Source organism: Apteryx mantelli, chromosome 9 (genome assembly GCF_036417845.1).
Source record: "Apteryx mantelli isolate bAptMan1 chromosome 9, bAptMan1.hap1, whole genome shotgun sequence".
NCBI classification, from domain to species: Eukaryota; Metazoa; Chordata; class Aves; order Apterygiformes; family Apterygidae; genus Apteryx; species Apteryx mantelli.
This window is the reverse complement of record NC_089986.1, coordinates 21,285,510-21,309,455: the sequence shown is the minus strand read 5'-3', so window position 1 is coordinate 21,309,455 and position 23,946 is coordinate 21,285,510. Positions and strand designations below refer to the sequence as shown.

The window sequence follows — 23,946 nt, the reverse complement described above, 5'->3', positions numbered from 1 at the left end:
AGGGAGTCATTAGACATGGAACTAAATGAACATACCATGTAGGAAAATCAGCAAGTGAGAAAAGTACATGACATTAAATGAAAAAGTAGATGTAAGAAAAATGAACATACCACTTTTGGCTATAGTATTGAGGGAAATGTTAGACAGGGAAGAAGAGAAGCTGTATAAGCAAGGACCATGACAGAGCTGTCAGAAAAGAAAAACACAACAAAACAGAGAAGAGAAAAAACATATGGTGATGAAAGAGTCACTACCGGTGGATGAGCAAACACAACCCTCTTGAATACAACAGTGGGAAAGATGGCAAATCTCACTATCATGGTAAGGAACAGTGCAGCGAGGGCAGAGCTGCAAGCTTTCCAACAGAGAGATAAATATTTCAGCTACAATCTACAGCATGTCATTTGTCTGGGGCCAATGCTCTGCTGAGAAGTAGGGAGGTCATGCATTGCAAGAGGACTAGAGCTGTGCCAAAAAGCCATCCTGCTCGGAAAACTGGGCTTTCATTTAAAAAGTTGCCCCACAGGGAAGGCCAGGGGGAGGCTAGTTTTCAGTAGGGACTTTCAGAGTATGTTGATTTTGATTAAACAGAAGACAGTTTTTTGCTGGATGAACTCTGATGTTATTAAATGTAATGTATTAACATTACATATCAACATATTAATATAGTTATGCACAAGTAATTTTGTAATATTTAGTCTCCAATTACATGAAGAAACCTCAGAGCTCACTGATATGAAAATGAATAAAGGTGCAAGTATTTAATAGCATTTACTGAATATATTTTATGAACACTGAAACTTATGGGCTGTTAGTTATTATCACAACTAATTTAATATTCATTTTTCATTTTTGTGGGGAACAGTAGTTCACATAAGTCATGCGTCTCTGCACATTGACAGGATTGCAAAAATATCTTCCACAGGAGAAGTATGAACAGTGAATAATAAATGATGCTCTTAACACTTACATGTTTAATGTAACAAACAATCTGATAAATATTAATTATAATAACATTAATGGAATGCGTGAGATTCACAAGGCCTTATACTCCTAACCAGGAAAGAAGCACAATTTGCAAAACAGCAACCGCCACCGCTGGGCTGCATTCTTACCTGGCATGCACCAGGCCTTCAACGCAATTACACGTTTACACCCTATGAAAATTTAGCTTGATACCACAGTAATAACAACAATGGAGCAAAAAAATCGAGGGAAATTGTTATTCTCCTCATATGTGAAGATGAATAATATGGTATGGTCCAATGGGACGTGACTTAGACACTCTTCTGTGAGATGCTGTCATGGATACCAATAGTTAAACAAAGTAAGTGTATACAGTGCTTGCGTGTGCTATAGACACCCGGAAGTGCACTGCAATTATTAGAGAATAAATATTTCTCAGGTGCAATCGCAGGTGGTCTACACACAACCATGCAGAGAAAAAATTAAGCAGGCTTTAATTTCCACTTTAGTGGGTAGAATCACTCAATTATTATTTAAATTAAATGAGAAAACGTAAATAAAGTGTCTGCACAGACACAATAATGGAATAGCTGCAAGTGAGAACTGAAGTCCAGTTGAGAATTTTGGGATGCATATTATATAATATAGCCATGCACGCTAATCTTTCTGAAATTGCTAACACTTGAAACAGAGCTTCAACCTGGCATATATTTTGACACAGCATTAAAAAAAACAAACAAAAAAAACCCCAACAACTCCTTCTTGCTCTGAAAGCTGAATACAAATAGAAACTATAAAGATATCTCCTCCAGTTATAAGCTTGGTCCTAAAAGCAATTTTCTATTTTAATTAAATACTTGCATCACAGCTTTAGGATAAAGCAAGCAAATCATAAAATACTAGCTTAATTGATTATCTTCTCATGCCTCTAGACCTCAGTTCTCATTTAGTCTCACACATATTCAACTCTTCAATATGTAGCAAGACAGGCAGAAATGACAGTCTTTGTTCATCAGATTCATTATATATAATACAGGTGGATTAAAAAAAAAAGAGTGGAAGTAAGTTTGCTCAATGACTGTTGCACTGCCAGTTTTTACTGCCAGCATTTTGTTCTACAGATTCATTTGTCAGCAGAAGAAGCAATCAGCCACCCCATTCAACCCCAGCCACCATTAAATAGATGATCTAACCTGTTCATTCATAACTGCAGAGAGCTCACTGAGCATATCCTTATAATGAGACTTCATTTCTCCCTGATATTCAAACTGGTCCTCCTTAATAAGGCGTTCGTTGACATCAAGAGCGTGCCCACATGCTTCTGCAAACTGCCTACAAGCACAAACACACAAAGAACCACCATACAAATATTCTAGTAATGAAAAAGAAATGTATATACAACTACTTCTCTTCCTCCCCTGGCAAATTATACCTTGTTAGAAGTGAATTTCAGAACTCATCCTCAGATCAAGAGGAACATAGGCTAATGTGATAGACCAAAACTTCAGTAAATGCTTTCCTGAGAATGATTTGTAAGATTGGGTAAATGCAGATGTAAATCAGTCTGGTTCAATTCAGTGATTCAGTCTGCTCTAATGTCACTCTACTTGGTCATTTATTCATACTAGGCAGCAGGTGGCAAGTCTAGACTTAACATTTACCTGAAGATTTCCTTCAGAAGCTTAACTTGATTATCCGGATATCTCTTAGCATTTGTTTCTTCAAGAAAAGCTCGAGCATAGGCCATTGGTCCTGCATTGACCTGGGGGAAAGATGCACAGATTAGGGTGCAGAGAACAGCCAAGATTACGGCCTGTAACTGTCTCTCGTATCCTAAGGCCCAGGGGCTGGCCTTAGGCAGTCAAGTGGGTGTGAAAAACATCTGATCAGTCTTGTTGTTGCCTGGATGAAACCCTAAGAGTTTACTAAGAAAAAGGGAGCTTACACAAACCAAAGAACTGTGCTTGCCTTTGAAGGTGCTCAGCCAGCTAACCATCTAGAAAGCTATACATTCGAAGGAAATGACCAAAGTAATCCTAACAAAGCTCCCTTTAATACAGTTGCATGCTTGGCTGTGTGACAGGCAGTATCTTAAAGTGGCACAAGATGGACTTATTAGAAAGGTCTTAACATTTATTTAGAGAAGATCTGACAGAATTACAGTTGCACATAAAATCCAACACACTTCAACACCAATGGAAGTATTTCCATTGTCTTCAGTTTTTAGAGCAGCACCAGAAAACAAAGATATGTCCAGAAGCATAAAATAGACAAAGCATGGCTGGAATGATGGAAATCCCAGAATAAAAATTTAGGCAGATACATAAAAACAAAGGCAAATTGTCATTACCTTGACACTGACGCTCCCTTGGAGTTTGAGCTGCAGCCTGATCATGTCCACCTCCTCCATCATGCAGAGCTGATTGAGTTCTGAGACCTTTTTGGACATCTCATCAATCGCTACTTCAATAGGGTTCAGCTCTGTGCTCGTCTGGCTTATGACTTGAATACGCTTCTTCACATAGGGGAACAAGTGACTGGCTACTCAAAAGCAAGAACTTTATCAGAGAAATTCACCCAAAGCAAGATAGCAATTATGAAAGCAAAACAATTAAATCAAAGGTTTAGGTTGTATTAGCTTATGACTTTGTTGATTTCTATCAATAAAAATTAACAGTTCTAATCACCAAATGTGCAGTAGTGACTCAGCAGGTCCAAAATGAATTTTTGAGGCAATTGTAACTGAGAGAGTACTTCCTTTTGAATTCACCACTGTTTGCTACTGAGCTCTGTCAGATCCACATGGCAGAAAGCTACCACCGCTCAGTTTTTAAAATCTATGAATTTCTTCCTCTGAATTAAAGGAGCAAATCATAAGCCTGTGCTGAACTTCAAACACCTCAAAAGTCCCACCAAATATGTTTCAAGTTAGAGGCAGAAAGTCCAGTGCTTAGCTGAATTAGTGTTATTCACCCCTAAACAAATTATTAAAACATCAGCCTTAAAAAAAGGCAGGCAAATACTTTTATCATTCAACCTAAATACTGTTATATTCTCTAATGGGAGCTGAGAGAGGAGCTATTCATCATCAAAATCATTTCCTTCCAGTAGAGCCATTTTCACTTATCTCAAGGGGTCTGGCAGAGATGCAGTATTGCACATTACATCTGATCTAAGCTGTGCTGTCTAACAATCCCCGATTTCCCTACACACTTTGGAAGGTCTCCCAAACTTTTATGTCTTCCCTCCTCCGGTGACCATATGCTGCAAGCCAGCTCAGACCGAAACGAGTTCAAGCCCACAAGGCGGCTGCTTCCCTGGGCAGCAGGAGACCAAGGACTTCCCGTGCTGGAAGCACGAGCTACAACCAGGCTCAGTGAAGCGCCAGCAACCCACAGACTGCAGCCAGACGGTTTCTCTGCGCAACATGGGCTGCAGGGCGCTGAACAGAGACACACTGAACAGTTACTGCTCCAGCTAACCTGTACCTCTGCTCAAGCACAAGAAACTTCCACTGCTCCTCCAGGCATATTGGCCAACCTCTTTTTCTTCTCAAACTAAGGGCACTCCTTTTTACAAAGGCAACAAATGAATATATTTGATTTTTTCCAAGGGGAAAAAAGAAAGGTGTTTCCTTTACAGAAAAGCACTGAGGTGAAGCAAATGCCAGGGGGAACACAGTGGAGAAGAGAAAGGTCAAATTCCCACGTAATGCTGAAGACGGAGCTTGGCTGAGACCACTGGGAGAAGAAAACAACATGCAACAATCTGGGGAAAATGTTCTGCTGGAGGAACAACCTTCTCCGTTTTGGCCACACTTATCGTAACGGGTGCACTTTCAAGTCCACGAGGCTACCTCCTTCAATACAGATGTCTAAAACCACCTAGCACTGCTCAAGCACTTAAAAAAACAAACCAAAACCAAACCAAAAAAGCCCCAACAGGCGAAACTACACATAAGCTGCTCTTTTTTTTCCTCTTCTCACAAGCAAAGCTGTGTCATGTAACAAGATGTCCCCAGACATGAGTGTGTCATCTCTGACTTGTCAGAACAAAACTTTTAGGTGACTAAGCCTACACTGTAAGCAGCTTTCCTCACTTTACCCTTTGGGGGAAGCATATGAACTGCAGTCAGTAGGAAATGGGATTTTCTGTCATTCGGGAGCCTTTGCTGTGAACATCGGCCTCTCTGTTCACTGCTGCTCACAAGAATGACGCTTGTGTCTCAGATGGTTCTCATGCTCCCAGCCAAAATTCAGGCAGGTCAAGTTCCAGTAGCAGCTTCAAGGATGCCTCTTTAAAAAGAGATTTCAGTCATGATGAGGAACTAACCATTTTCTGTTTAATATGATTCAGTAAGAACAGACATATAGAGTGCTCCATCCATTCCTGTCTTAAAGCACCTACTGAGCTGAAGACTTACCTCTCACTTTTTAAAAGTGTATAATGTATCCTATTCCCATTTTGAACAAATATTCATATCCACTAAGATTTATTCTTCTTAAAAGAATATGCACCCTGCCTTGCTCTTTCTTTGACCTGTTTGTGATGAAAACAGCAAGGGCTCCGAGTGCTAGGCTGCCTCCAGCAGAACCACTCCCAAATTACATCAGCGTAAAAGCAGTAAGATGTCAATAATAAGGAAAAATAAGAGCTGGTTATTCCACAAATGAAAATAACTTTACCTAAGATGGTCAGCAGGATTGTAAGAAAGAGTGTACTTTACAAAAGGACACAGTGAAAAGATTACTTATCATTCTGCATAACATACTCTGCCCGCTGACTGCAGAAAAACTAGCACAAAAACTTGCACTATCCACTGCTGTGGCCGACCGTCAAAGGTGAGCTGGGAGGGGGGAGCAGCAGCAGCAAACGTACTTGTCAGGATCGTGCGTCTCTTGCACTGCTCTTCTACTCCTCCGTGCTTTTTTCCTGAGAGCGTGAAAGGTGTTTCAAACACAAAGCGATTGATGTTGTGATGCATTTCAAAGTCGGTCTTTCGATCTTCAGCTTCTTTCTCTTCAAAGAAAGGTGTGACATACGTGACCTGGATATAGGCATATTTTGGATCCAAGTCTTTGGGGTTGACCTGTTTAACAGAGGCAAACAATGAAACTGTTAAGCATGATATACTGCCAAGGCATCTGTTACCAGTCTGATGCTTTTATCTATTGCGGCATTATAGATAAAGAGCAAGACCTCTAAATGTAATATTCAGACCACAAATTAATACAAAGGTATTTAACTAAGAGGCCCCTAAAAACAGCAGGATTTTTGAATACAGCTAATAGCGAAAGTGGACAAAGGCTAAATGAGAGAGAAGACAACCTGGCTCTGCAGGTTTCTGTTATGATAAACACCTGCATTTGTGGCACTTGCACTCCTCCCACTGACAGGAGACAGCGATGCCCTGCTACAGCACTGTCATTTCCATACAGCACCTGCCAAGCTATAACGTTAGGATCATTTTTTGTTATAAAACTAAGGCCATAGGAGTTCACGTATACACTCAGTTCACATTCATTCAAAAGACAGCCCTGATAACACGTAGATACACTATCATCCTGACGTTAAATGTTTGTCTCAAAGCTGTTTGACAGAAAGAGCGATGCTAAGCTGCATAGTGAAGGACAACGACATGATCCTGTGTTTCAGTGGGTAATCCCACTTCTTATTTCACAGGCACCAATTGTTGACTTAGGGCTAAACCCTGCTCAGTGGCAGAGCGCAAAGGGGTGTGACGTGTTGCAGTACTACCCACATGCATTACCTGCATTATAAGTCACAAATCATGGGACAGAAACAGTCTGTCACAGGGCCTGCATTCTCATTTTCACATATAGGGGCAGGCCAGAGGCGACAGAGGAGGGTGGGAGCCTCGCAGGGCGACCATTACAGCTGAACCAAGGCAGAGGACAGAGAGAGCATGGTGTGCTGGATTAGCTTACAGATCTTTAAGTGTCCCTTGTCTTGCTTCCCTCTTGCTTCAGTTTGTGCTGAAGCTCCTGTCTGATCTCTGCTCCGTTTGCACCTCCCTGCAGTCAGTGTTTCTTTTACTGTGGCCCTCTCATAACACCCACTGCTCCCTCCAGAATAAATGCTACTGACTGACTGTGCTTTCACGTCTCCCCCTTGCACAGGGACAGCCCATCTTTCGTACCTTGTTGGAATCCTGGATTATCTTCACGTTTTCCATTCCAAACTTGTCTGCATAAAGCTTCAGCAGTCTCTGAGAGATCTCAGACAAGCCTGTTAATTTGGGTTCTTTATAGATATACTCTTTACCTTCCTCCTCTTCAAAAAAACCCTGTGTGGAAAGAAATGGAAGGATACAGTGAACACAGCAGGCAGAGAAAGCCTGAATGAAAGCCTTCATTCCTAATGCAAGCACATCTATATATCCGCTGGAGCCTCCAGAATGCCATTTCCGGCACCTAAGTTAAAAGCTTACCTTTCTCCACTCCTAGCATACGCATACCTAGATGTCTACATTTATATTGGTTCAGTATCTCCTAAGCTACCCAGGAAATAACTCATACACATTTATTAATATATCTAGTGCTTTAAACAGTGGCAGTGCTTTCTCTAGAATGCTGCACTATGTGAATGACAAAGAAACCCTAATGAATTCGAAATTGGACATTAAAAATATTTTATCATCTGGTTAAAATCATCTAGTTAATTTAAACTATTTCTGAAACACTCTGCAAACACTTTTGGCTATTAGACATGCGTTTAGCACTTGTTACAGGGGTGCAGAGCTGGGTCTGGGCTGTGTGCAGCACGCCACCTCCTGGCACATCCCACCTATGAGCCATGCACAAGCGGAGCCGCCGCAGTGGCTGCTGCGCCTGGCCCTGGGCTGCCCGGGCCCCGGCAGCCCACTGGCGCTGCAAAACCACGTCCCCAGGATGACGAGCACGGCCGTCGCACGGGAAGCACAAATGAACTGATCTGAGTCTGCTTCGGTGCAGACGAAGAGGAACTCTGATGGCATCTTCAGAGGCAAGAGGGAATTGCAGTGTTTTCACAGACAATTAATAAATTATTTACATAAAAAAAAAAAGAAAAAGAAAAAACCACAGAGACTGTGCTCCTCTGCAAAAAAGCCCAATCTTGTTAAGGTCATTTACTTATTGCACCGGATGCAACTGGCAGAGCTTTAACAAAAAGCTCCATTGAAGAGCTGAGCAGGAACCCGACAGGCTCCAGAAAGAACGCTGACCTCAGAAAAGCAACCTAACGTGGCCTCCCGTGCGGCTGAGACGCACTCGTCTGCTACACGCACGGCGAGCGCCCAGCCGGGCCCCCCGGGCGCAGAGGGCATCGGCCGCTCGAGCAGGGGCTGCCTTCTGCCCTGCCGGGGCCCGCTTCCGCCTGGGATTTCGGCAGGGTTAAACACCGCAGCTGGGCCCAAACGCTCCCTCCTTCACCTGAACGGGAAGCAGCCCAGGGGACCGGCCCCGAAGGGGAAAGGCAGACGGCGTTAGTGATGTTAGACCCAAGGCCCTTTAAACTTAACCGCGAGGCGGCTCGCGCGCCCAGCCCTACTGCGCGCCTTGGCAAACTGAGTTCTGTCGAAAAACAGAGGAGCACCAATGAACAACATGAGCTGTCTCCAAAATCTCCATGGAAGGCACTCACGCAAAAAACAGCCTTTTCGTGTTGAAGTATAATGCAGCTTTGGTCAAAAAAAAAAAAAAAAAAAAAAAAGGCAGAAAAGATTTGTTTACTAAAATTATAGTGTAGGCAAATATTTACAAGAAGTACATAGAAGAATTAAGATAAATTAGCTATAAATTTCCATGTGTGTTTAGGAATAAGGCCCTAAGCTTTATTCCAACAGGGATTAAAATATACCTGCATCTTCCCTTCAGTCAGGGCAAGGAAATTTGTCTTTGCTAATTGGGCGAGTGCAAAGTGCGCTGTGGGCATTACCAGCAGCAAAAGGCCAGCACCAGCACCAGCGGCTTGTCTGACATCATCCTCGCGCAGTTTCACAGTGACCTTCTAGCGCAGCGCCATTTAACAGTATTATCAATTAAACTCCACACACAAGTAAGGAACTTCACAGGTCATTAAAAGACAAATCTAGAGCTCAAAAGCTAACATCCTCCCCATAAACATTTACCAAGCTGGGCAGGCAATCGACTTTCTGTTGATTTCCCAGAGAAAGGATCCGCAGGATTGTAACCTGGTTTCTGATCTTGTTTCCACCGACACAAAACTGCTTTAGGTGAAAACAGCTGAAAACTTCATTCATTGCATGCAATCTTATTCAAACACACTGCTCAGGATCGCTTCTGTCAAAAGCCATCTGACTTTGTTATTATTCAATTAAAAAACAAACAAACAAAAACAAACAAAAAACCCCACACACCCCAAAATGTGTCTTCCAAATTAATCATGCAGCAAGCTAGACTATAGCTTACTCCCTTGGACAGTACTGTGAATGTCACAGTGCTGCATGGCACACTATGATGATATCTGTGTTAACGCTTTTGCTTACTCTTTCCCTCCCCCTCCAAACAACTAACGGATTTCGTCTTGCCTCTAATGCAAGGGATATTATTTAAGTACATACTCTCTAGAGTATTTCAACTGACAAGTGACAAGCATGAGTTAATTGGGAGCTATAAATAATCCTGCCTGCCATATGCTACATGTCTGGCAAAGACTACTGAAAGTGAGATTAAGTGCTTTTTAGGAGCCAAATATCCTCCGGTTTAAGAATTTTAAAACATTAAGCAGCCAAGGTCACGTTGTCAATGCACACCCCTGGATTGCTTTCATACTGATGGTTATTGCCTTGCAAGAACAACACAGCTTCACAGACAAGAACTGTTACATGGGTCAGCCAAACGTAACGGAAGGTAAGCGACCTCCCGGGTAAGAGGTCTTTGGTTTCCGCTGAACTCGGATTTGCCGAGAGTCAAGTTGTGACCCGCGAACGGCAGCCTGGGAGTGCTGCAAGGGCTGGCCTTCCTTGCGCGCCCGCCGCCGCAGCCCACTGGGCTCGCCAGAAATCAAAGACTCTCCTCGGCTCTCTCCTGGAAAAGCCTCCTGGCCCCGCAGCTGGCGCGGGGAGGCAGAGCTGCTGCTTATTTTCAGCTGATCTTACGCAGCCAGGTGCATCCCAGCAGGGAACCGTAGTGCTGACTTGCACAGGCTAAAATGGGCAAACAGGGCCAAACCCCTACTGGAACATATCCCGCTAGGATTGGGGGGGGGGGGGGGGAGCATCTCAACAGCTGATTTCCCTTAGAGCCACAGACAACCTAGCCCACGCTGTTCTTCGAGGGTGCGTAATCCTGTTGCATGGTAAGATCTAGAAGTTGTAGTTTTTCACCATCTTAAAGAAGATCATGAAAGCAACGTAGTTTTAGATGGAGTTACTCAACACATGGTTGCTGTGGGACTAGGGAGGCTGTGTTGAAAGCCTCACTGAAACGTTAAAACTCACCCGCATGAAAGTAGCCATTCAGTGAGCGTTTATGGAAAGGAAAGAGGTGCTTTTTCTGATTTGACAGGAAAAGCAAGAATTACACAAACATCTTTACACTGAACACACATCTACAGCTGATAGGGCCAGGAATTAAAGTTTTTGAAAGGATCTTTCCCCTCTATATCAGTGGGCCAGTGTCCACATCACCTCCTACGGTAAGCGGGCTTGTTGCATTCTCCAGTAAGGAAACTACTGTGGCCATTTTATCATGTAAGAAAGTCTGAATCACATTTGAAAGAGGAGAAACATCCTTTGGTCTTCAAACAGGAGAAACCCTGCTGTCCACTTACCACCGTGAAAACCTGCCATCCAACTTTTACAATTTCTTGCACAGATAGGAGAGAGAACAAAACCTCACCTGTACCCTTACCTAGCACTGCTCTGAAAAGTCTTTAAAAGGAGCAAGACTCCTTAAGTATATCAGCAAAATACAAGTTTTCAGCTCTTCAGCATATTTAAGAGCTGCACTTTTTTTTACAAGAAGGATCCTGACCTCTCAAAACACTCGTCTGTGAATAAAATCATCGGAACAGGCCCATCACTAGTATGGCCACTCGGTGGTGCAATGAGATGCCATCAAAGGCCCTTACCAGAGCTTGCAGTCTGAAGCATCGCAGCAGCCATGATCTCACGCTCTCTGAAATGGCACGTAAAGTGCTCTGGTAAAGAGGACCCACTACATCCTCCCTAAGGACTACAGCATTATTTGTTCAATCCATCCTTCCAGATGGTCCCTGCAGCAGTGCAGTGACCAAATACCGTCTTGGCCTTTGCATGAAGATGAACAGTTTTCACTTGCAGCTGCAGATTTTCTTTTCCTGCCAAGAATCCCTAAAATTCTCCCTGCTGATGCTGCAAAATATATACAGCATTTGTACTATTCTTTTGTCCATTATTTGCTTTCTCGGTATTTTATTTCGGTTAAGAAATACCAGTATGATTTATTATATAATAAAACATTTATTTATTATTTTTATATATGACTAAAATGTTTAATGAATACATATGTGCACTAATGTATTGTTTATATGTGTGTGCTTACATATGTATTTACCCACAGGTATTTTACAGAGTAATGTGTCTGTAAGACTGAAAAGGAGTTCCATACCTACATACTGAGCATCCCATACCTACATACTGAGCATCCCATACCTACATACTGAGCATCCCATACCTACATACTGAGCATCCCATACCTACATACTGAGTTTCCTGCTGCGGAATCCTTTGCAGAGGCCTGAGCAGAGCAGTTCATATTCATTTACACTGGTTTGTTTGTCTAATATGAGTAAAACCTGCAGCTGTTAGCTTTTGGGAAGAAGTGTGCAAAATCTGCCAGAAACACAGAGAAAGGAATTGCTTACAGCATGTTAAATGAATTGGCCACTGAAACCGGCTGGAGGTCTGCAAGGACTCTTGGCAATTAAAGGAACAAAAGGCCACATTCCTTCCACCTATGCAGTGAAAATGGAAGCAAGTGGCACACGGGAAAAGGGACTGACAGAGCTACAGAAAGGTTACCTTCCAGAGGGAAAAGTATGCAGGGACAACCAACATATGGGAACAGACAATTCTCTATCTTTCCTTCCTGGTCAAGTCTTACCTATAATCGTTATACCCGATACGGTGCTTGGTGTATTGGAAAACCTTCTGCATTTGAGGATATTTCTTAATCAGTTCTGTGCATCCAGTCATATTTTCCTTGGTAAGTGAGGCACAAGAAACATTGATGGGAATTATCTGCCTTTAATTATTTGCACTGTGCCATACGCTTTTGTTACTATGCCTCTCCAAGAAGCAAAACAGAGCAGTCCCACTGTCTACCCCATAAAATCTCTTCTGGAAAAGGAAAGAAATAAGCTGTGCTTGTTTGCATTTAGAGCTCAGTATACATGTGCACCAGTGAATAAACCAAGCAATAGGCAGCTGTGAAAATCATAGGCTTTAGAGCACTAAAGCTGTTTAAATGAAGTTGCCTTTATGGCACCGGCAGCTGAAAAGTCCTTGCACTGTAATGGAGATTTTAATACAGTTTGACAGCACTGCTGCAGCTTGACTACCCGCTTACAGGTAGCTTTGAGTCCTGGGCTTGGACTTCTGAGAGGGATGGCACACACCTGCGCTGCCGCTGGGAGGGAGAGCCCTGGCACAAAGCTGTAGGTAGGAGATCCCAGTTCCTCCTCTGCTGCCCCCATTTTGAGGAAGGCTGGGCAGAAGGAAAGCTCTACCCTTCCTCAGATGCCGCTTGCTTTCTCCTCACATTTGGCAAGCTTGGTTTTGGTAGCCTGCGTGAAAAGCCAGGACTTTGTCACTGTCCTCCGACTCCCAATTTGCTCGCTTCCAGGAGGCAGCGTCAGGCACGTGCTTCACTCTGCCCGGAGGGCTCCAAGCACAACGGCAATAGATCTTCGACTGACACACCAGCCTTACTCTTTGGAGCTGCTGCACAGGCCAGGAAAGCAGTCTTGCATTCAAACAGCATTAATGCTACACTGAATTTTTCAACAGAAGAAGAGGTCCAACCCTGCTCCCAGTGAAGCCGAGAGAAAAACTTTCACTGAGGTGAGGTGACACAGCATTGGGCCCCACGGTGCACACGCAACATGGTGACAGACACAGCTTTGTAATTCAGGTAACTGAACAAGCAAAAATTAGTTTTTAAGATGCAACAATGAACGAAACAATGTTATTTCATCTGGCACAAACCGAAGAATCAAGAGCACAGGAACGTTAATGTTAAGTAACAGTACAGGGAAGGATGAAGGATGTGTGAGGAGAATTAAACAAAGCATGCAAAAGAACTAGACTTACCACAGCCTTGAATAAGATCAAAAGGAGAAAAGAGCAAATTTCTGCATTAAAATCTAATTAGCAAACGGAATGATTCTCAATCTATTGTTTACACACCTGATTATTTTAGAGTAAAGGAAATCGTACACTTGCCAAACAGGTCTTAAAAGAACATGCTGGACTCCTACACTAATGGGAGAACGGTTTCTAATGGGAGAAAGCACAAAATAATGCCAAGGGAGTGCTTTGAGGATGCTGAAGCACAGCAGAGGGAATAAAACTACTCTATAGTATATTGCATAGAATCAGAGGGGGCCTGAAAGCAGAAGTCAGAGTCAGCAAGAAACGCAACAAAAGATCTACTGCATACAGCTCTGCTTTAAGGTCTACTAGAAACGAGGATCAGAAAACAAAGACGTTACTCTGGTTTTATTTAAGTTTTACTCTTAAAACTGCCCTGGCCTCAGTCTCAGTTTTGCTTGAGAGAGTCGTGAACTAAAGCTGACATACATGTCTGTTCTCCATTACACCACTGTAAAACCACAGCAGCAGTTTACACGGATACAACCGAATGCTCTTCTGAGTAAAATCCTCCTTAGTTTGACCCACGATGCACTTTTTGCCCAACCATTCATTGCAGTATGTTTCCCTGTTTTAGCTTCCTTGAAATACATTATGATTAGAAGAACACGGCTGAAATCTGAGAATCTGTTGAGACAAAGGAACGTAAGTTGACTTACCTGCCCATAAAACGCAACCCGGTAGTATCGCCCAAACAGACGTTTCTCAGAATTCACTACTTCTGCAACCTTCAGGTATGAGCGGTGGATGTCATAGTACAAATCAGACAATCTCTGGATGAAGAGACAGAGAGAGTGAGAGAGCGTTTATTCCAAAAAACAGCACCAAGGCTCTACACAAGAAGGGCTTGCCTTAACTGGATTCCTAAACATTTGCAAAGATGGCTTTTATGCTAAGGGAATTCTTTAACCTTACCAGCAGTCACTAAAGACTCACTGCAAGGTTTCTTCTGAGCGTACAGTTTTATAGCAGCAGGTACCTTTCCACAGGGGGTCACACAGGCAGCCAAGACAAGCATCAGATATCCATCCCTCTTTGCACCCCCACTAATACAGCAGTGATAGGGATCTATTAAGAGGTCCAAAAATGCAAGTGTCCCACATGCAGCCTAGAACACGGTGCCAACAACTCCAACAGCCTCCAGCCTCAGAGATATGCTATTCACAGCTACCACTGAAAACCACTTTCTTGTGAGAGTGAACTGAAAGTTCACCTAAGGAGCTGCTTCCTCAAGTTATAACTTATAACTTCTCCTTTTGTTTTTTCTTATTTAAAAACAGAAAAATCGAAACTTAAATTATCACCAGGTTATCCTTTACGTACTGAATTTGAAAAGTAAATAAGAAATGAAGAAACCCTGGAATTATTACAAGATAACAATTTATCAGCAGTTTCTAAACTTAAATACAATGCAAGTGTGCTCTTGATCTAAAAAGACATACAAAAATTCACATTCATTGGTCTAACAGAGATTAGCTTTCTCTAACAGGCATGTGATGCAGGACATAACTAAAAGTCCCATATCAAAGCATGGCTAGAACTCTGTTGTTGTGATTTTGATGAACTTTATTGGTCGGTTTGTTTGAAATATTTTTCTATATTTATGGCTGTAATGATGCTGAAAAGAGTAAGGTATGATACCAAAGTTTTTCCATTTACTCACAATGCGAAACATAAAAAAAAAAAAAAAAATACAGAGAGTAAGAAAAAAAAGCATTTCTTTTAAAGGAAGTACTTTTTTTCCCCCCTAAAAAGTAGGATCTTTACTGTTGTCATAAGACAAATTTTAACTTTAAAAAATAAAGCAACTTACTTTAAAGTCCCTCTGCTTCTCAAAAACAGCAATGATAGGCTTGTTAACCTCAGCAATAAGCTCATATCTTTCTGACTTCCACAGGTATTCAACACACAGCTCCAGCTGCTCCACGAGAATATTCTGCAATTCCACAAATATGAATTCCATAGTGACTTGACAGTCAATGGCACTTTATTAATAACAGTACAGCAAAAGTACATAAGTAACTAAACTAACAGTAACAAGAAAATATACTCAACAACCTGTCCAGAAGAACAGGTTTGCTTTGTGCAGTCCACACCCCAAACTTCCAGCTCTGGTACTTAATATTCTGGCTTGCCAAAAATCCTATCCCTACTGTTTGGTAAAAACAGCAATAATATTTCACTCAGTCAAATATCTGTGACTTCTAACGTTGGGTGAAGCACACTTACTATAATTTACTGTAACATCCACTGCAGGCATCCTTTTGAAATAATGCACACTATAAATATAGAACGAGTATGTAAATGTTAATGCTGCTGACCTCATTATAGGGAGTATCTTGCATCCCAGAGTCTTCCTTCATAGCACCTTCTTCTTTAATGTTGGGGGTAATGCTCAGAAAAGCAGGCCATCCCATGGAAAATAAGCCTTGAAGTGCAAGCCATAACAATGTCATTGAATGACCAAATAACCACACACTAAAAAGTTACTGGATACCATTAAAACAAAGCTAATTTTATTTGATTGGGTAACTTATTTTTTTTCACAGCCCAAGTAATGAGAAACACAAATGGAACTGACTGAATTTATGACACTATTATAAGTTTTCTCTATGATATGAATCCACTTGTCTAGGCAAAGGGCAACTATAGCATTTTCCTGCTGCAATCTTATTCTTCCCTGCAGCATTTCAGTTCTTCAGCTGTGCAGCGCTGGCAACCCTTGTGAAACTGCATGAGCAACCCTAGCCTGTAGTATGAGCTACAGTCACAGGCTGAGGTGACACCATTTATCGTCACGAAGTGACCGCCGCGGCTCCGGATGCTGGCCACGGCACGTTGCGCTACGCACTGGGGGTTGCACCCATCCCACCTGCGCGAGGGTCTCGGGCCAGGGCAGAAGGTGTCAGGGGATGCTCACAAGGCACAAACCCAAGTACGCACATAACATTTTCTAAACCGGGGCCTTGCTTTGTATGTAGTGCAAAGACTTCAGAAGAAAATTTACACAGGCACTACACATTATAGGTCAGGTTTGCAGAGTCTGACCCACAGTGATTTTAGCCACTTTTCTGAAACGCTACTGTTGAATAGCAAAGGTAAATCTGCCAGTGAAGGCAATGAACTCCTGACATGGTTCATGTTCAATTTAAAAGTAGGAAAAGATGACTGGCTGAGTGCTATTAAGGCATAATTAAAAAGACAAGCTTTACACATCGAGACAGAGGGGCTCCTCCCCAATCATGAATGAGTTTTGAGCAACTTATCCTTTTACTGACTCTTGTGCTTAAAATGACTCCCAAGTTCTTCATTATACCTACCTAATCTGATATGTTATTTATACAAAGTATTCTACCATTAGTGAAATATCTCAGTAGTTTCACCCTTCAGAGAAAGCCCACTTCTAACAGGGCTTTCCCCCCCTCCCCTATCTCACCCATAGACACTTCTGAGCTATCAGAGAATCCCCGTCTTCCCAAAGCTCGCAGCTTCCTCTTCCCCAGATATTTACCCTCTTTCACAGGGATTGCTCTTCATGAAAACTGCTAAAATATCTCATTACTTTGAAATACATATTTCATAAACTAAATAACCATTGGCATGGAAGCATTTCAAAAATATCAGCCTGCCTTTTATTTCTCTAAAAAGCATCACAAATTAAAACCTCTATCTATTCTAAGTTACATATGAACAACCAGATATTATCCCCTCCTCCCCTCGCTGGCTTTGGATAGTCAAGGGAATCGGACATGGATTTGCGTGCCAAATGCCAATTGACCTGAGAGGAATTTGTATTCACAGTGAAGAGCAGACTGCTCTACTGCTGGAAAAGCCGCCCTCAGCCAGAGACTTTCAATGCAACTCATCGAACCAGCCAAAGAGCATCAGGAAAAGAACATATAACATTTCCGGCATTTCTTGCTATTACAGCCATAAACATGCACTATACATTTTTTCCCTTTGGCAGATATTTTGCTAGATCAGTTGAAGAACAGTAATTGGGTTCCCTAATCATGTTATTTGACCGAGAAACAGGCACAGTTAGAGCACTCACTTCCTCCACTGTGAGTTGTTAGTAACACATTACTATCAGAGACTTGACCATCTTCCAGGAGCATACGTGAGGTACAAATCTTTTCCATTTTCCAGTAACCTATGATAGTGTAAGATGGTATTAGTATACTGCTACTGGTACGTGTTAATACATGCATATTTAATAATGACACACTAACAAGTGAAGCATTCTCTTTTAGCACTAGCTTACTGAACATTTACTTAACCCTGTTTACACAAAGCATACGCTTTTACTGTTCTAGTGCTAAGACTAGTTTATTATGTATTTTAAAAATTAAATATTTGTGAAGAATTCAAGCAGCTTTAAGAATAATTTACATACACGTAAGGAGAGTAGGACAAACAAAAGTTATTTTCAACAATATCATTTATAGGTACATGGTTGGTTTTGAATATGCAAATCTTACCCTTTCTTTTCAGGTACTCTGCAATGAGAGCAGCTATATGAATGTAGCACATAGCAGCCTGTAACGAGAGACCAATATACATGTATGTGTTAAAGTACACTGTATAGCTTATAGCATACATGTGATAAGAATGCATACTTTCGTCATTGTTGAGTCATAGTGCAGAAAAGGGAAGACAAAATACATACAAGAATTTGCAAAAACAATGGATTAAATGGTGTAACTCTTATTCAGTGTTAGTTTCACTGAACATCTTATGTAAGAGCACAGACTAATACCTAAATGAGGAAGTCAAAGACTTGCTCAGGAGAACAGCACAAGATTACTTGGTCAACAAGATATAGCTGGGCCATGCACTGGAGATTCACATCACCCCTCTGATTTTTCACTAAAAGGACAACATGCTACAAACCAAGCTCCTCTCCTATGCCGTACAAGGGAAGAAGACCCCTTATCTAAGTTAAGCGCTGCCCGTAACCTCACCTACACTACAGCTATTATGCCTGTTATGAGCAAGCAGCTGAGATGGCTAAGGTGACTGACGACAGCTTCCCAGTCACACACATCCAAGTCTTGCTCAACCATGTATCAGCCAGCCACAACTAAGCAGACAGGAACAACAAGCACATCGCATCTCCAGGCATTCTTCAGACCTGTCTTTCTCTAGCTTCAGGTATATGAGAGACACTGTACGAGCCTCAAATCATTACTGTTGTCTTCTCTTCTACAGCCCTTTTCATCAGAACGTCTTAGCCTACAGACAAATGGATTTCCTATTCATTTATATAAATTACCTCTGATAAATCTCCATTTCTTGCGTGAATTTTGGCCATGCTTTCAAGCCACGTCCTACGTAATTCCGGTGTGCTGGCATAAGAATTTGCTAGGCTGTACTGCAGGTCCACAAGCATCTCAGGGTCTTTCTCATGCTCCTTCATCTGAGCTGTGGCCATCAAAACCGTCCTGATGCGCTTGGTCAGATCCTTTACCTCTGCTGGGAAATTAACGTTCTTTGGGAAAGATAAGCAATACATCACTAAAAGCATCCAAAGAACCACATGCAGCACCCCTGAATGCGTTCACGTTCTGCTTATGGAAGACCTTCTTCCCCTCCCCTAATTCAGTAGGCTTCGAAGCAGAGTCATAATTCAAAAGTATTTGCATGTTTTACACAGTTCCTTGACATTTGTTTACTGATGCATCAAAGCACCTATTAGAGATTCCAGGCAGTCAGCTATGCCACTGTATGGAGTAGCTCCACTGAAGGCAGCAAACTGAAGCATTTGATCCTTGGTTGCTTAATGGCTCCAGCTGGATTCTCATACACCTACAGAGGATGAATAGCCCTGCGTGCCAGACAGGCCTGCCTAACTGCGCTCAGCACCTCTCCCACAGTGAGTAAGGGTGCCCAAGGCTGGCTCCCGGCCTTTTCACGCTGCACAAGATTAAGACACTGTCCTCGTATTATCCAGATCAGCTTTTCTCAACATACTTAACTCATCTCTGCAGTTTATCTTTTTCACATGGACAATAACATATATTTCTATTTTCAGATTTTTTTCCATTTGTTCCTTTTGATTAAAAGCAAAAATATCCTGAAAAAATAAAATGAAATGAAATGCTTCCTCCTCTGTGTCAGGCAGGGATGAAAAGCAGAGTGACTACAGGGCTGGGAAATCAAAGCTGGACTTCAGAAACAAATACAGTTTTAACTACATTTTATGTAATTATACACCAAATTACTTATGCTAATTATCTATCAATTTACTTACACTAATTTTAGTATTAGCTTCAGTTGAGCTACCCTTGAGTCACCCTCAAAGGGAACTAGCTAGAAAGTATAAAATTCAAAATGCATATTGACAAACATTTGGCCAAGGATTGGAAAAATGAAAAAATTGAGTTCTTTTCTAACACCTTCAGCACAGACAATTAATATAATAGTAATGATAATTAACCTAAAGAGCTAACTGCTTTTTTTTGGCGGGGAGAGCAGGAGGGGAGGCAAGTTAAGAAACCCAACTGTTGTGTATGTTTTTATTACACATTTACTGAACAGATTGAAGGGACAGTTTGTAGACTAAGTGTTGTTTGTCAACTGCAATTGTGCTTCATTAGTCAGAATGCATGGTATCGTCTCTGATCAGGCAAATAAGACACTTTCTGGAGAACAAAATAAGCAGTGAACAACAAATAACACATTTTTCATATAAAAACCTCTCATGCAAAATTATTAAGCTTCTGGGAGTCACGGACACTTTCATGAATTTCTGGTTGCCTGAGAAAGGCACACTATGAATGCGTAAGTCATGGTCTAATAACGTCAGCAATTTTGTTCACAGAAATACTTGCTCCTCTGAAATTGTTGACCTTTTGAAAGCAGTAGCGATTGACAAAAAATATTTCTTACTTTCATCTGCTTGTCTCCATTAGCAAAATTATTTATAATTGCAAGTGAATGTTGAAAGCGGGACCCGCCAATGCCTGCATCTGCTATCAGCTGGCTCACAGCTTTGATGAGCTGTACATGCAGAGGGAAAAAAATAAAAAGCAAGAATGAGGTGCAGTTAAAGAAAAACTAAAGTTTATATACAGTTTTTAATCCATATTTTAGTGTAAGCTGATAACTCCAGCTAGCCAAGCTACACTCTGCACATATCTCAACAAGACAGTATATACAAACGCAAGGATTGTAAATAATCTCTCCAATATTTGTAAATGCAACCACGTTTTGCAATGTAAGGAGGAAGGGCATTAATACTGCATTTTACCTTTCTGTTACTATACTATAAGGTTCTGTTTAACTGCTACTTCAGCTATGTTCTCAATGCTGTGAGCAACGCACATGATTCAAGAATAGGCATATCTCTGATTTATTTGGCTCGGTGGCTAGATTTACAGCTGCTGCGTCTCCCTGGAACACAGCTGAGCAGCCCCAGAACAGTAGAGAATCCAGCCCAATGTCTCCAGACTTGGCAGAAACATTAAACTGCCACAGACAATTGGCTGTCTGAGGAGTTCAAAAGATTTGTTTTGCTGCAATGCATATTACAATAATAATGATAAAAATCAATCCACATCAACTAAATACTGATGATCTTACACTTCACTTACCTGCAGATGGGATCTGACTATTGATTTCTGCTTATTAAATTCAAAGTTCTTTCTCATGAAAAAGTAAAGAAGAGCAGATGCCTCTGTCTGAGTTGAACGTGACCTATGGTTACAACACTTCAGGATTTCATAGCAGAGTGAACCGCATAGATCTGCTTGTCCTTGGAAGAATGCTGATGGGAACTATTGAAAAAAAACCGTGAATATGTTTAACACTACTCTTCGGCCTCATTACATTCATTCTGAGTCAATACTTTTTTTTTGTCCAACTTTCACTAAAAACAAATCTCTGACATACTCTTTCACATCAAGGTTTAGCAAAAACATTACCCACTGGCTAAACATAATCCCATGTGCAAATTAAGATTCAGTAAAAACTGCACACAGGTTTTCATATAAACAGTGTTCAATACATCCACCAAATTGACCTCCGCAATGGCCAGACGGCAGCTGGTACCAGCACACGCAAAAGCAGAGCAGCCCATCTGCAAAGAAAGCAGCACAGCTAAACAGGAAAAGTGTGTGTGTGTGTGGGGGGGGGCGGTTCTGCGCTATCACGAAAGCTGTTCAGGAAGAAGAAAATACTTTGAAGTCAGCAAACTACCAGCGGTCAAGAGTTTGAACAGCAGGAGAGAAGGGGGAGTAAAGGATGGCTCTGCCGACTGCGTGCTCTGTGTATCGACAGGGTGAGCACAACGAAAGGCAGAGAAGGACGAGAGGTGGATGAAGTGTGTATTGGCCACAGATCTCAACTGCTGTATGAGCCACGACTGATCACTGTTCCCACAGAGCTGCGAAGGGAGAATTTAATGGTGAAAGCTACAAGACAAATGAAAAGGGCAGTCCTGGATATTTATGGCCTCCCCCATTGCATGTATGCGTTCCATTCCTGACTGTCTGGTACGTTATTTAAAGCTGTTTGTAGCTGGTTTACTTTGTATTTCCCCTGTGTCCTCAAGCTATGGCACTGGGAGACACACGATTTCCTTCTCTTTCCTCCCGAGATAATAACCATCAGTGAAGGAGGCCATGTGGCTTAAACTTATCTACACGGTTGTGTTACACACAAACTACTGGGAGATCAGACCAACTACGCTTATCCTGACTTCCCGTCAGCAATTGTTAATCTGGATGTAACATTCCAGTTATTTTTAAGAGGATCTCAACTCAGTCTACAACTAGGAAATTGTGCAGCATCTGCAGTTGGCACAAAGTGCCTAAATGCCCATGATCATTTATGTATGGGCAATACAAGAGAGTGAACAAAGCTTGACAGTTACTTTTCCAAATAGGCATGTTTCTGTCCCAACACTCTTGTACAATCAAGAACAAGATATTTGCAAAAATGCTTTCCTTCGGATGACCTTTTGGTGAAATGTACGGAATACTCTCCTGCCACCTCCTCTGGGGACAGCTGCAACCACACGCTGCGGACTCGGCTATCTGCCACGAGGACCGTAGACCTCTAAGGTTTCAGACTTTCTTCCATGGGCAGTAGGAACATGTCAGCCCTGAGAACTGTGACACAGGCAGACACCACAGAGCTGGACTTTTTTTTTTTTAAAACATGTTTTCCTTTCATAGTAAATTTCAGTGTTGTCATTTTCCAAAACAGAAATAATTTTTCAGAAATTCTGAATTTCCCACTTTCAATCAGCAAAAAATCAGAAGATCCTTGTCAGCCATAAGCATTAACACAGTGAAGGGAAAGGCTGAGAACTCTCTGAAAGTACCCGATTACCCTCAGGTTGCATTTGCTTTAACATATTAACAGGTCAGACCAACAGAATAAAACCATAGTCACCTTGCCTACAAAAAGCCGTAGGGCAGCAAAGACATGCTTGAGAGCTGCTGCAGACTGGTTGATTTGCAAAAAGAGCATGTACGTGTCAAAGACCTTTTTCATCAATGCATTCTGGCAATCCGATTGCTGGAGCTGCCTCTGAAAAATTCACAGACAAAACAGGACACTCACGTTATTAAAGTGAATAAACAGAAAAAGGATCTTCTAGATTTTGCCTCTTTTCAGTGTGTTTTTAGGGAGGTTCTTTTTAAAATGTCTTCCCTAAAATCTCAGCAGATGAGGCAGTCCCAGCATGCTGCAGACTCTTTGGACTTGCAGTTTTTCAAGGACAACATTCTTCCATGCCTGTACTCCTATCTGTGGATGGTATTTATTATATCTAACAGCTAGGGAAGCAGAAGGGAGACACTAAATCCAGTTTCTGGTGCTGCCTGCTTATTTGCAACTGTGAGACTTTTAGTAAGTCATCTGGGCCAACACTCATACAGTATTTTTTGAAGATGCAGAAGAACCACCTGCTGACTTGAGGAGGGGCAGATGGGAGGCAATTCTGAAATCTTTTGTCTAAAATCTCTGAAATCCGGTGGGACAAGCATGATTCAGATGAAGTGACATATTAGCATGTGTGACACCCTTCCATGCAGAGCAGGGCTGTATCTAGCCCTAGATATGTAGGATGTTCTTCCAAATACTTCTTTCGCATCCTTCTACTCAGTTTGGGTACTATGAGCCAATTCTTTCACAAAATACCTTCGTAAAGGACTGTCACATCCTATTTCTCTCAGGCATTTTGAATTTTCTGTGCCACGCCCCCCTCTTTTAGCCTTTCCTCCATCACATATCCCACATGGAGCCATTTCAGGCAGAAACTGAAATAACAAAACATACCTGGTGGTTCAGAGTGTAAAGACACAACAGGTCGAGAATTGTGAGGGACACTTCTGTAGCAGTATTAGCCTCTGTGTCTACATACTGCACAATGTCCGTTTCATTGGAGCTGCCTACAACATATGAACCAAGAAAACAAACAATCTTCTAAGTATAGTTAAAGATGATGTAATTACGCAATCCGGTAATCCAGTCTCTGTGTGGTAGAGATAAGGTCCTAACTGCACATTTAACTGAAAGCTCATGAAAAGGAAAGGGGGAGAGTACTTGACTCAGATTCTCTCAGTTGCACCCATGATTTGAGTATATTCTGTCCT

General features: G+C 41.8%; 1 protein-coding gene across 5 annotated transcripts in view; it reads right to left on the bottom strand.

Annotated features, from left to right (window-relative positions):
* The window catches only part of DOCK10 (dedicator of cytokinesis 10), a 171,995-nt gene that overhangs the window by 3,309 nt on the left and 144,740 nt on the right, over positions 1-23,946 (bottom strand). For all 5 annotated transcript variants that reach the window (XM_067301916.1, XM_067301913.1, XM_067301915.1 and 2 more), the window contains exons 41-55: positions 23,630-23,742; positions 22,742-22,879; positions 20,938-21,120; positions 20,234-20,344; positions 18,618-18,833; positions 17,824-17,881; positions 17,397-17,495; positions 15,664-15,770; positions 15,156-15,278; positions 14,002-14,115; positions 7,127-7,273; positions 5,845-6,055; positions 3,317-3,507; positions 2,628-2,728; positions 2,160-2,298 (exon numbers count right to left, since the gene is read on the bottom strand). In XM_067301916.1, coding sequence (XP_067158017.1) covers positions 2,160-2,298; positions 2,628-2,728; positions 3,317-3,507; positions 5,845-6,055; positions 7,127-7,273; positions 14,002-14,115; positions 15,156-15,278; positions 15,664-15,770; positions 17,397-17,495; positions 17,824-17,881; positions 18,618-18,833; positions 20,234-20,344; positions 20,938-21,120; positions 22,742-22,879; positions 23,630-23,742 — 2,051 coding nt within the window. The remainder of the gene's footprint in view (positions 1-2,159; positions 2,299-2,627; positions 2,729-3,316; positions 3,508-5,844; positions 6,056-7,126; positions 7,274-14,001; positions 14,116-15,155; positions 15,279-15,663; positions 15,771-17,396; positions 17,496-17,823; positions 17,882-18,617; positions 18,834-20,233; positions 20,345-20,937; positions 21,121-22,741; positions 22,880-23,629; positions 23,743-23,946) is intronic.